The 12,327-nt window shown below is 36.8% G+C and overlaps 1 protein-coding gene across 1 annotated transcript in view; it reads right to left on the minus strand.

Moving 5' to 3' along the window:
• LOC114140363 (CDK5 and ABL1 enzyme substrate 2-like) overlaps nt 1-12,327 on the minus strand; it is a 44,012-nt gene continuing 31,685 nt past the window's right edge. Inside the window, exons 7-10 of the mRNA XM_028010170.1 lie at nt 7,182-7,288; nt 6,980-7,099; nt 5,025-5,109; nt 1-3,643 (exon numbers count right to left, since the gene is read on the minus strand). Of these exons, the coding sequence (XP_027865971.1) occupies nt 3,497-3,643; nt 5,025-5,109; nt 6,980-7,099; nt 7,182-7,288 (459 nt within the window). The 3' untranslated portion in view covers nt 1-3,496. The remainder of the gene's footprint in view (nt 3,644-5,024; nt 5,110-6,979; nt 7,100-7,181; nt 7,289-12,327) is intronic.

A 12,327-nucleotide genomic window follows, 5' to 3' on the forward strand; every position in this document is an offset into this window, starting at 1 on the left:
TAAATTTAAATATTTTAATGAAAATAAATTTGACATTAAACATTTGCATTTTCTAACAGTATATGGTCTCCATGTTTTGCAAGACAAATTAGAAAACCAAACTGTCCTGCAGAGAAAACTGCACTCATTTCCACTGCAGCAGCCGTTCTCACGCACTGAATAAATGTGTTTCACTGAAACTGGCAGCTGAAAATAACTCTGCAAAAACTTCCACTCATGTGATATTGCTGTCGAAATAAACTGGTAATTACATAAAAACAAAAAGAACGCATGTCAGCTTAAAGTAGAAATAAGTTAAAATGAAAACAGAGAGAAACAGAAGACAAACACTTGATAAATATTTCCCTTTACAGTGTTTCAGTGCTGGAAGAAGAGTCAAAAATAAACTAAATAAAACAAATGAGGCTGTGGCACAACATAGGAAAGAATTAAGGTCAACTGAGAGAATAAAAGCTGCAAAAATAAAACTTCTCTAATGTAGAGAAAACGACTGCAGCCTTTATGGCCATATTTAGAGATTTTTGGTTACTTTATAACAGAAAATGGTCATTTTTGTTGTCTGAAGGAAAACAAAAGGTTAAAAATAGTGTTTGCTAACCTGATTCAGCAAAATAACCATTTAAAATGGCGGCTGAAGTGTTTTTTTTTAAAAATATTTTAATCAAATACCTTCTGTATGAAGCTCATTTATTTTCCTTAATTGATTAAAAATCTGACTGCTGTCCAGTATGTGAGCAGACTGCAGATTATTCCGCACTTTTAGCTGGAGCAGGAGAGGAATCCTCACCATGGTTTTAATTTTTTATTTGCAACCCATGAAAGCACAAAGATGGATGTAAAACGTAACAGGGACAGGCTAAAAAAAAATAAAACAGAAATCAGCATGCTGAAACTGATGGTGGAGCTGCAGAAACCTCCAGCTTAGACAATAAAATGGAAACATTTGGTCTGTAGAGAAATGTTTGTCTAGTTTCTAGTGCAAACATTTTAGGAATCTTGAAAAAAGAAAAAACTAACTTAAGTAACTTTTCAGCAAGATGTAGGATCTTGTTTTAAGTGAATAATTTCTTAATATTGATTAAAAAAGTACTTGTTACATTGGCAGATTATTTAACTCATAACAAGATATATTTCCCCTGTTACAAGAGGAATCATTTGCCAAGAACTATAAATTATTGACGTAAAACAAGCTCCTATATCTTGCTGAAAAGTTACTTATTAGTTTTACTTTATTCCAAGTGTGCCAAGATAGTTGCACTAGAAACTACACAAAAATACTTTGTGTTTTTGCAGTACAGGAAGCGTCTCTCCTGCTCCAACAAACACATTTTCTTTAACACAAAACAGAAAAAACACAAGTGGAAGAACATGGATGTAAGTCTAACAACGCAGAATCAGAACCAGAATCAGAATCAGAATCAGGTTGTACTTGGAGTAATTTTCAGCTACGTATATCTGCTCGCACATGATTCTCCTTTATCTGACGGATTATTAGCAATAAATACGTTTCTGTGACACAGTTCATTCAAAACATCCAAGGTTACAATAAAGATTGTTCACATGTAGAAAAATATTATTAGTTAGTGACAAAATAAAGACTGAGGTGAGGCTAAAAAGGCAAAGTGCAAAAATAACCGAGGCTCAGCAGGAAGTGACTTCCCCCAACATGGCCGCCAAAGGAAGAATGCCCAATTTAGAAGCTCAAGGAGCCGATTTAACGTTGCAGCTTGAAGGAAGAAAAGAACAACTGCACACATCCTGACAGAAACCTTGGTCTGGATACAGATTCATCCCTTTATTGTACAATAAAAACAATAAATAAAGAGCTCAAGAGTTCATTATTGCTTTTCTGCTGCAGCTCAGGAACCCAAAGGTTGGAATTTGTTTAGTGATGATTCAGAGAATGAGGATGTTTGCAGCCACAGAGAGTTCCTTCCCTTAAATGGAACGTTTAGCACAACGTTTGTTCCTGTTTCACCGTCTCAAAATATCAATTTTTACTCACTTTTCAGTGATAACCGTAAGCAACACAAACACTACAGATGTTTCCGGACAGCGGACACAGGAGGACAGCGTTTCTCATGCTGGAAGATGTTCAGAGCGGAAGAAACGTTTTCTGATCATAGCGTCTGCCGGTACAGCAGGAAAACAGATTACAGGACAGGAAGACGACTGAATCAGCTCTGCTTTGCATGAAATCGCCACACAAAGGCACTTAAACATCCAAACTCCACAGCTGGAGCTTCTGTGTGAACAGAAAAGTGCATGACGCTTTCAGGCGCTACCAGAAACACCTTCAGTACGTGAATAAACACGATCACAGCACATGGAGGAGGAGGAGACGATGATCCCCAAACTTTCCAGGAAGTCTTCCTAATCATCCTCCGTTGATCCTCAGAAACAACATATGGCAGCAGCCGATCAGATTATTTGGAGTGCAATAAAATGATTGTCAAAAGCTCAGTAATCATGGCGACACGTTTAAACTCTCCTGTTAACCATTTTAAAAGCTTGTGCTCCTTAATTCTCCTCTTAGTGGTTTGACGCAGTTTATTTTTTACATGTTTGACAAAGGTTGTAATTCAGTAGATTTATGTCTGTGTTTAAAAAAATACACATTTTAAGTCAATTCAGCGATGTTTTTCTGTATCAGGCCAGTACCGGCCGATACTAAACTTCTGATATCGGTATCGAAAGTGAAAAACGTGGATCGGTGCATCCCCACTAAATAACAGAAATTATTCTGTTAAACTCAAATCCTTCTTGTTGCAGGAACTTACAACTTCGTACATTGTTCATTTTGTCAACATCTGTCTCACTGCCACATATGCATGTTGAGGAATTTAATTAACTATAAAAAAAATTTTTTAAATGATCATGATGAAATTTTAAGTCAGTATCACACACAGTGACGCATGTTCGAGCATAATTAAACTGAAAAGATGTTCACTAAAACCACTAAATTAATTGACATTGTTCTATACTTACCTTAAGGTATTTATTTCTATTTTATATTTTTTGTTTATTGATTATTGTTACGATGTTTCAGTGAATTCAGGTACTAGAAAAATTAAGTTCATTTTAAGTTATTTAAATTAATTTAGGGAGAAATAAGTCTTTCTTATAGCTCAGAAGAGTTGCTAACATGTCAAAGAAACAACTTTTTAAAATTTTACAACTGTGTGTAAAAAATTAAGGATCAAACTGGGAGTTTCCTGGTAGGAACTGGATCTAAAATGACTGGTTTATACTGGGGATAGTAATTTCTCAGGCCTCAGTATTTCTCTGATGATTCGTTTGGTGATGTCACAGTGTGTCATAACTTTGGTGTTCCCCTCTCAGGTTTTTATTGTGCACCACTCAGAGGACGGTGTGGGAGCCGCCTCTGAGCAAGGCATCGTGAGGATCATCACAGTGTAGGTGGTGGAAGGTGCTGGGAGTCTCCGGGTGGAAGACGGAGCAGCAGACTGCCGCTGTGCCGCTGAGCCAAGCGCCGCTATACCTGCCGCTGCTGCATCAGCCGCCTGTAATGAGGCAACACTTTACTTTCAGGGAGGTACAGCGCCATCTCCAGGGCAACCAGGATGATGAACTCAAACGAAATCAGCTCCTTCCTGCTGATCCTGAAGCGCTCCTCCAGCTTCTGCACAGACAACAAATCTCAATTCAATGGTTCGACTTTTAAGAATCAGTTAAAGTTTAGATAGTTTTTTGTAAATCTTCATTCAATCAGCCATTTTTCATTTAAGTACTTAAGCCTTTTTTTACACAACATTATAAATACAATGAAAGATGAAAACATGCAAATAATTTAAATCCTATCTTAAATAAAACATTTAAAACATTAGTTTCAAAAAACAGACAAAAAATCAAAAGTTTTAAATGTTTTTTAAATAAAATATTTAAAACATTAGAAGTTTGTCTTTTTGGACCAGCCATCTTTGGGAATTTTAAATATTTTTAGAAAGAAATTCAGTCCTTTATCTGTAATATTTTTATTTTTCCATATATATCTAAACCTATAAAGAGGTAAACTCAATTTCTGTACATTTCCAATTACCCCATGTCATGTTTTATTCTCTGTTTTCATCCAAACATTTAATAAAAACAAATAAAATCAAAACAAAAAATGTTATAGAAACATTGGTAGGTAACATTTTAACAGCAGGAGCAAAATTAAGATACTTTTTAGTTTTCTGTTTCAAATTTCTGTGCTGATACCATCAGAGAAGAACTGCAGACAGACTAAATTTGTGTTGTGTTTTTGTAGACAAGTCTTCTGGCTTGTTGAGTAAGGAGAAGTTTACAACACACAGAGTTTTAAATATGAGGAAATCATAAACTTGGTGAGAAGATAAGAGAAGTTTTGGGTAAATTTGCATCACTCGGCTCCTCGGAGACGCTTCTCACAGCAACCAGCTGAGAGACAAAAATAACCATGAATTTCTTTAGCACTAGATAGAGAATCACAAAGAGTTTATTTTAGCTAAAACCTGTGGAGGGAGGAGCAAAAACACAATTTTAGAGTACTTTTCATCTAGTTTCCAGTTAAAACTAGATAAAAACAAAACTAAGTCAAAAGAGTTTAAGTAAATAATTCCTTAATATTAATAAAAAGAGACTAGTTCCACTTACAATAAAACCTTTTTCCCCATGTGAAATAATCTGCTAGTAGTACTTTATCATCAATAAAAATTATTTACTCAAAACAAGTTCCTATATTTTGCTGAAATGTTAGTTTCCAGTTAGTTGAAGTGCACTAAGATATTTGCACATAAATATGTGTATTTTGCAGTGAACTGAGGAAAAGAAGCTGCTCAAGCTAAAGTTTTTAAATGAGTCACCGCCAGCTGATGGGCGAACCGGGTTCAGAGTTCAGATTCTGCAGCTCAGCGATCCAGTCCGATTTTTTCCGCTTGTTCAGCTGGAACAATCATATAAACACATGAGCAACCTGATCTGACTCGCAGGCGGGAGTCACCCCCATGACAACCAGTGTGTGTGTGTGTGTGTGTGTGACTCACATCTATGAGGTGTTTGACCTCCTGCTTCTTCAGGTCGCTGCTGATCTTAGCAGCTAAAAGGATGCAGGCAGCTGACACCAACTTCCTGTAAAACAACAACAACATGTCAGGTAGTTGATCAGGCGTCTGCAGGGGCAGCCATGTTGGTTTCTGTCACTTTAAATCATGGATGTACAGCTTGATCTTATTGATTAATCAAATTGGATGATTTAAACTTTGGAAAATCTGGATGTTTTTTCCACCAACGCACTCCTCGGGTTCCCATAGTTCAGAGTGATGTCAGCACACCCAGGGCGGCCATCTTGTTTGACGAGCGAGTTTTACAGCTTCTATTTATTTGCACTTTAAATTCGGGTAAACTCTGATGGAATATTAGGGCCAGGCTGCGATATATTTAAAAAAATTACAAGAAAAAAGTTGTAATATTTGGAGAATAAAGTAGTAACTCCATGAGAACTCCAACATGAAAAATAAAAACATTAAACGAGGAACACTGAGCATCTTGTGACGTTATTCTTTGACACCAGTTTTACAGATAAATATTTATAAATAGACATCATCTCTTAACACATCAGTATCAGATTAGCAGCAGGACATTGAAATGATTGACTAAACATTTGATTGAGTTTATTTTGAAGAACGAACCAAACAAACTGAGGTGGTCACGTCAGATCCTGATAACTCTGGAAGCTTTTTCCCCCCAAATAAAACAGGTTGTTGTTGTTTTTATCACATAATTTTCAGGGGTTTTTTTCTTGTACAAATGCATCATTTTTCTGTCAATATAATGACTATATTTCAAAGTTAAACAAATATTCTTATAGCCTTACCCTAGAGAAGAAAGAGAGCAAAAAACAACAACAAACCATTGATTAAAATTGAAAATTGGATCCAATATGAAAAAAATCAGAGATTTTATTCTTAAATCATATCATCCCAGCTTTACTCCTTAATATGTCAAAATTCTGCAGAAATCCTCTAATGAACCAAGACAATCACTAAAACATGCAGGATGCCAATTTATTTGCTCTGAATGATTAACAGAAAATACATGATTACATTTTTTATGTTTTATGCAACGGACAGAGAGGCTAAAGTTTTGCTCTGGTTTTAAAGGGCAACAATTAACGCTGCAAATAATGATATAATTTCAGAGATAATCAGTGAGGCACAGCTGGTTATCAGAGATATAATTAATGTAGCAGCTTGTTTTTTTTTTTTATCCTAATAACAAGTGAACCACAAGATGGCGCAAGCGTTCCAGCAGAGGAGAGATGAGTAGAGCGCCCACAAAAAAAAAGAAAAGATTTTATTCACATAAAAGTAGCACTACTTCAACATGTTTTTACTAAAGTAAAAGTAAAAAGTATCCATCCAAGAAATTACTCAAGAGTAAAAAAGTATTTGGAAAAAATGGCTTCTCAAGTTATGAATAACTGATCAAATTATCATCGATCATTTAATATTTTGAAATGACCTCAGATGGGCTTAAATATAAAGTTATGTAAAAATTTTGTTATTTTAAAGATCAAAATGAAACTAATTAATATAAATAACATCATTACAAAATAAAGCAAACAAAAAATGTCTTAAATCTGTTCCTTCCGATATAAAATTTATAAAAACATAACAAAAACTGTAGCTGTGTGTCTTGGTCTGTTTTTCATTCAGTGAACCTACACACAGTTGGTAGAGTATCCCGAAATATTTACTCAAATAAAAGCAGCAATACTTCATAATAAAATCACTCAAGTAAAAGTTCAGTGTAGTAAAAAATACTCCTAAAAGTGAATTTTTCCCAAAAGTTACTCAAGTAAATGTAACTGAATAAATGTAACTAGATATTTCCCAGCTCTGCAGCAGAGTGAGTGGAACTGACCTGAAGGCAGAAACAGTGGAGTCCAAAAACATTAATAAACATAAGGAAGAATATGAAACGAAAGGTTTGAATTTACCTGTTCTGTTTGTTGAGCCGACCCTGCAGAACCAGCTTCTCAAAATACACAAACGCCATGGCAACGGTGACGGGCTGCAGGCCGCAGTCCTCCCCGACGAGACTCATCTCTCTCTTCAGGCTGGGCAGAACATCCAGGACGGTCAGAGACGATTTACAGAATAAAATACACACGTTTAAGTGTTTATATTCCACAGCTTTACCTGCGGATTTTACTGAGGGTGAGCTTGATGTGGGGAAACTTCTCCTTAAAAGTCTCGTTCATGTCTTTCTTCAGATCGGACGGTTTGACGTACTCGATAACAGTTGTCTGAGGAAGAAAGAAAAAGAACATAATGAGGGAAAAAATGCATAAACAGAGGAAAGATGATCTCCGGATGGAGTGTAAGCAGAGGTATAGAACAGTCAAACAACTGCAGGAGAATGTAAACATTGAGAGGAGTAAATATTTCTCTCATTATACCAGGATTACAAGGATTATTTTACAGGACAATTGGAAACGACTGTTCACAGAAACATTCAGGACAATGTGGAAATCTCAAACTGCTCTCCATGACGCTGTTTGTTCATGATTGTTTTTCACTTTAGAGAAAGTCATTGTGCTCCATCTTTTGCATGACTGAAATGTGAAATATGAATTATGTAATTTGTATTTTTGTTCATTTAATGACAAAATAAGTTCATAAAGCCCAACTCAGATTTATTTTAAACTATCTTAAAAAGATAGTAGCTGGTTTATAAACAAAGAAACTGAGGGATTAACTTTATTTTTTGATAAATTGACGTTACAAAAGAGAAAATATAAAATACCGTTTTAGAAACTAGCATCTAGTTTTGTCACTAGATGCTAGTTTGAAAGTTGAAAGTATTCAGGGGCCATATTGTTTTTCCAACTTAAAACAATTCAAGTGGTCAGCAATAAAATAAAGATGCAATATTTTAATTAACTTTATCCTCTAAATCCTCTTAATGTGATACATGTCACAAATGACACTAATCTTTGAGAACAGGATGTCTTTGCGCCTTTTACATTTACATAAATATACCTGCATATATATGTCTTTTTCTCTAAATGAATAATGAATACCTGATTTAAGGGTAAAGTGTGCTAATGCAGAAAGATGTCATCTATTCACATAAAGCTTCTTGTGAGGGATTTATGAAAAAGATGAATATGAACACATTTGGCACATTTAAAATATGTCCATTGGTTTAATTAGTTAGCTTTATTATGTTTTCTGCTGTGCAGAAATCAATGGGAATCATTTGATGCAGATGTGAGGCCTGTAGTGATTGCAGAGCAACCATGCAGCCACTGGGGGAAAAAAAAGCTTTAATACAATCAGAACTTGATTTACAGCCAAAAATAAACATGCTGCTGATGCCTTTATGCACTCCAACTGCAAAAAATCAGTTGTTTTCAATATGTTTTCCTCCTATTAGTTTGTGTGATACGACACAAAGAAAAGCATGAGAGGTTGTTGGCCGTGTTGCATATTGCTAAAGTTTTCCCTCACATGGGAACAGAAATGGCAAAAAAAAAAAAAAAAAGGTTTTTCTCTCAAACTGATTATGGGGCAACTGCTACACTGAAAAACATTGAGGGATCTGGTTGTAAATGTTGAGCTAACCCTATTATAATTCATATATTTGTACATTATCTAGTGTCTAATCACTACTACTGCAAAGTGCAGGAACTGATAAAGAAGCTACCATATTTTCCAGACTACAAGTTGGAAGATATAGTTTATTTGGTAAAGTGACTTACAGTCCACACTGTAAAAAAAACTCCGTAAATTTACGGTAAAACTTTTAAATTTATGACTCAAACTTTTGCCTGGCAGAAAAAACCTGCAAGAAAAAAGAAATAAACACAGTTCTGTCAAGACAAAATTTAAGACCTGTGATTAACATATTAAAAGGCCAACTTACCTTTTTTTACTTAAGACTTTTTAGGGATGTACCTTGAGTCTGGACAGTACTGTATTAATTTTGTAAAACAATTGTAGTCTTTGTAATTTTCTGAATAAATCCATACCTAAAAAAAAAATCTGCTTCAGTTTTCTCCTAATCTTTCCCTCAAGCTTTCATGTCAGCTTCATGCTACGTTCCCTCTGCCTGTTATAGACAGCAATGAATGAAGGTAAGCTTCCTTAATTCGTCCTTAAATCTGTGTTCATTCAAATGTCAGTAAAAGTGTAAGAGTATGCCGTGATGTATCCACAGATTAGGCATAATTTAAAGGTGGTAAAATAATCCCACACGTCTTGGGTTGCTCTGAGGTGGATGTCAGAGCAACCCACCTCACATTAATCTTCTCAGAGGAGTTAAGTAGCATGACATTAGCCTGTGTGTGTGTGTGTGTGTGTGTGTGTGTGTGTGTGTGTGTGTGTGTGTGTGTGTGTGTGTGTTTCCATACATTTAATTCATCTCAAGAGAGGGATCAAACTAAACTGCAGCCTCCAGGATATTTCTACCGACGTAAAGGAGGCGAGTTTCTCATGACGGCTCCACATTTTCATCTTTTCTTCAGGTTTTTTTTATTCAACTGCTAATTTGCCCCACTTTTCAGAATTAGAAAAACCAGAAATCCAGCGGTGTCGTAACTAACTCCAGTATTTATTCCACTTTTAGAAATCAATTTTATGAGGCAGCATTGTTATAAAGAGCCATTTGATATTCCTAATTAGGAACTGCAGTAAGCCAATGCAGAGCTGAAAGTAAAACAGAAAACCAGCAGTGAATGTCTGGACTGGTCTGGACTGGACTGGACTGGTCTGGACTGGACTGGACTGGTACAAGCCCAATATTGTGTCATACATCTTTGGAGATGCAGTGTTTTTATTTTGCCTGAAGGCTTTTAAAAGTTCATTGTTGTTCAAAAAAGGAGTAGTTTAGACCAAAGCATCAGACTGAAGACTTTCATCATTCAGTTTTTGGTAGGAAGCGATTGGTTTATTAATCATTTAAACCAATTAATCATTTGATTAACTGGTTTATTGCTTCTGCTCAATAGTCCAGAAATTACAGTAATTATGTATAAATCAAAGCTTTTAGTCCAGTAAAGTACCTTCAGATAATAGTTGTTAGAAATGATGCAACATAAATAAACTGAATTCTATAAATAAGTACAGATAACGCAACTATCTCAACTTGAATTAAGAAAATATATATACCGTATTTTCCGCACTATAAGGCGCACCGCATTATAAGGCGCACCTTCAATGAATGGCCTATTTTAAAACTTTTTTCATATATAAGGCGCACCGCATTATAAGGCGCATAGAATAGACGCTACAGTAGAGGCTGGGGTTACGTTATGCATCCATTAGATGGAACTGCGATAAAGGGAATGTCGACAAAATAGTCACATAGGTCAGTCAAACTTTATTAATAGATTACAAACCAGCGTTCTGAAAACTCCGTTCATTCCCAAAATGAACAGCTGTTGCTTCCTCCACTTCTGCACCATTGATTCGTTCATGTTAAATTCTCTCGCTGCTGCTCTATGGGCTCTTTGCACCTCAGCTTAATGATGTACATGGAGCCGAAGCCCCGACAATAATCTGGAGAAAGGTTTTAACATGTTCGCCTTGTTATACACAGATACGAAGGTGAGTTTTACTTTCTTTAAACTTTGTAGCTAACATTAGCTTTAGCTTATGCCGGACATTTTTCTTGTAAAAATGTGCTATCTAAGTATCTAAACATTTTTCATCATTCATTAACGGACAATGTTTTTACCTTATGTTCAAGCATATTACGTGGTTTATTGTCGTTAGTGTCAGAGACCAAGTAACGGGGATTTTACGGTTCAGGCTTTTTGCTTCTGAAGCACAACGAGCCCATAGCTTAGCATTAGCTCTGGTGTTGGAGTTCTAGTTCAGCTGACGGTTCAGGTTCAAAGTTATTGCTTTTAGAAAAATATAACCGTGTTCCTTAAGGTCTCCGTGTTATTTCGCTTTATTAGTTTTGCATGTTTCTTGTGAAGCAGGACGGTGTTTACAGCGGTTTGTACAGGCGGATCAGTTGCTCGGCTGTCTGGCTCTGGTCTGCTCTCTCGTTCCCATAAACTCTTTCAGGCTGAATACAGAAGTGTTTCCATGGAAATAACACAGAAAGCTCCTTTACCTTCTTCTTTAGGCTGAAGAAGTTGATCCGGAGTGAAGTGAAGGCTGTAAACTTTGCTGTGCGGCGTTAGCTTTAACTGGTAGCGACGAATATTTACAAGCCACCGTCTTCTTAATTCAGGATCGTTTGGAAATCCATGAAAACTTAAAAGCCCATTATATTAGGAAGACAGCAATGTTCATAGTATTGTTTTATTTGCGTCTGAAATAAGACTTTGTCTTTTCTAGCTGTCATGGTAACTCAAAGCAAAAAAAGAGAGCCGCATTTGCGCATGCGGTTGTGACGTCAGCGCGGCAGGTGCAAAGAGCCCATTCCCATATTCTACTGTGTGACTGATCGCCTTGAGCTTAAACTCTGCGTTGTAAGCGTGTCTCTTAATAGGAGCCATTTTGGGGTCTTTACACAAAACCCAGCTTGCACCGCTGGCTGCATCGGCGGCTGCTTTCCCCCATTTCTTCTTCTACGGGGAAATGAAGTTGGCGTCTGCTTTCCGTTTCTTCTTCTACAGGGAAATGAAGTTGGCGTCTGCCTTCCTCCGTTTCTTCCTCTACGGGGAAAATGAAGTTGGTGTCTGCTTTTCCGTTTCTTCTTCCACGGGGGAAAATGAAGTCGGCGGCTGCTTACCGTAGTTGCGAGACCTGTTGTGGCTCAATATTGGTCCATATATAAGGCGCACCGGATTATAAGGCGCACTGTCGGCTTTTGAGAAAATTGAAGGTTTTTAGGTGCGCCTTATAGTGTGGAAAATACGGTATATAAAACTGTCTGCCAGTGGGCGGCTGCTGGTCTCCCTGATGGTGGTGAGGATAAACCGTGACCCACCAACGAGGTGTTTAGTGATGAGCTGAAGCAAATCTGATACGCAGAGGCTTCAAACCTCAACTTAAAGGGCTTAAAGGATCTGCTGCTGAAGTCTTGGAGCCGCCCGGCAGGTCAGCGCGGCGTTGGCGTCACACCGAGAGCTCAGAGCATGTTAGGCTGAGGTCGGCTCAGAGGCTGCAGCCACACCACAGCTGCCCCGCCATCAAAGCTCGGATTATCTGAAATATTTCTCTTACTTTATACACATTCACACAGCCTTAAATCCAGTAAGATAGATTTTTTATAAACTAGCAGTGTACAGAAAGCAATCAATCATCTAAAGGTGTCAAGCGTTGGGATGTGGAACGACGAGACCAATGGATGTTTCCAAAACAAAAAACTAAAAATATGAATACG

The sequence above is a fragment of the Xiphophorus couchianus genome, chromosome 24 (genome assembly GCF_001444195.1).
Source record: "Xiphophorus couchianus chromosome 24, X_couchianus-1.0, whole genome shotgun sequence".
In the NCBI taxonomy this organism is placed as follows: Eukaryota; Metazoa; Chordata; class Actinopteri; order Cyprinodontiformes; family Poeciliidae; genus Xiphophorus; species Xiphophorus couchianus.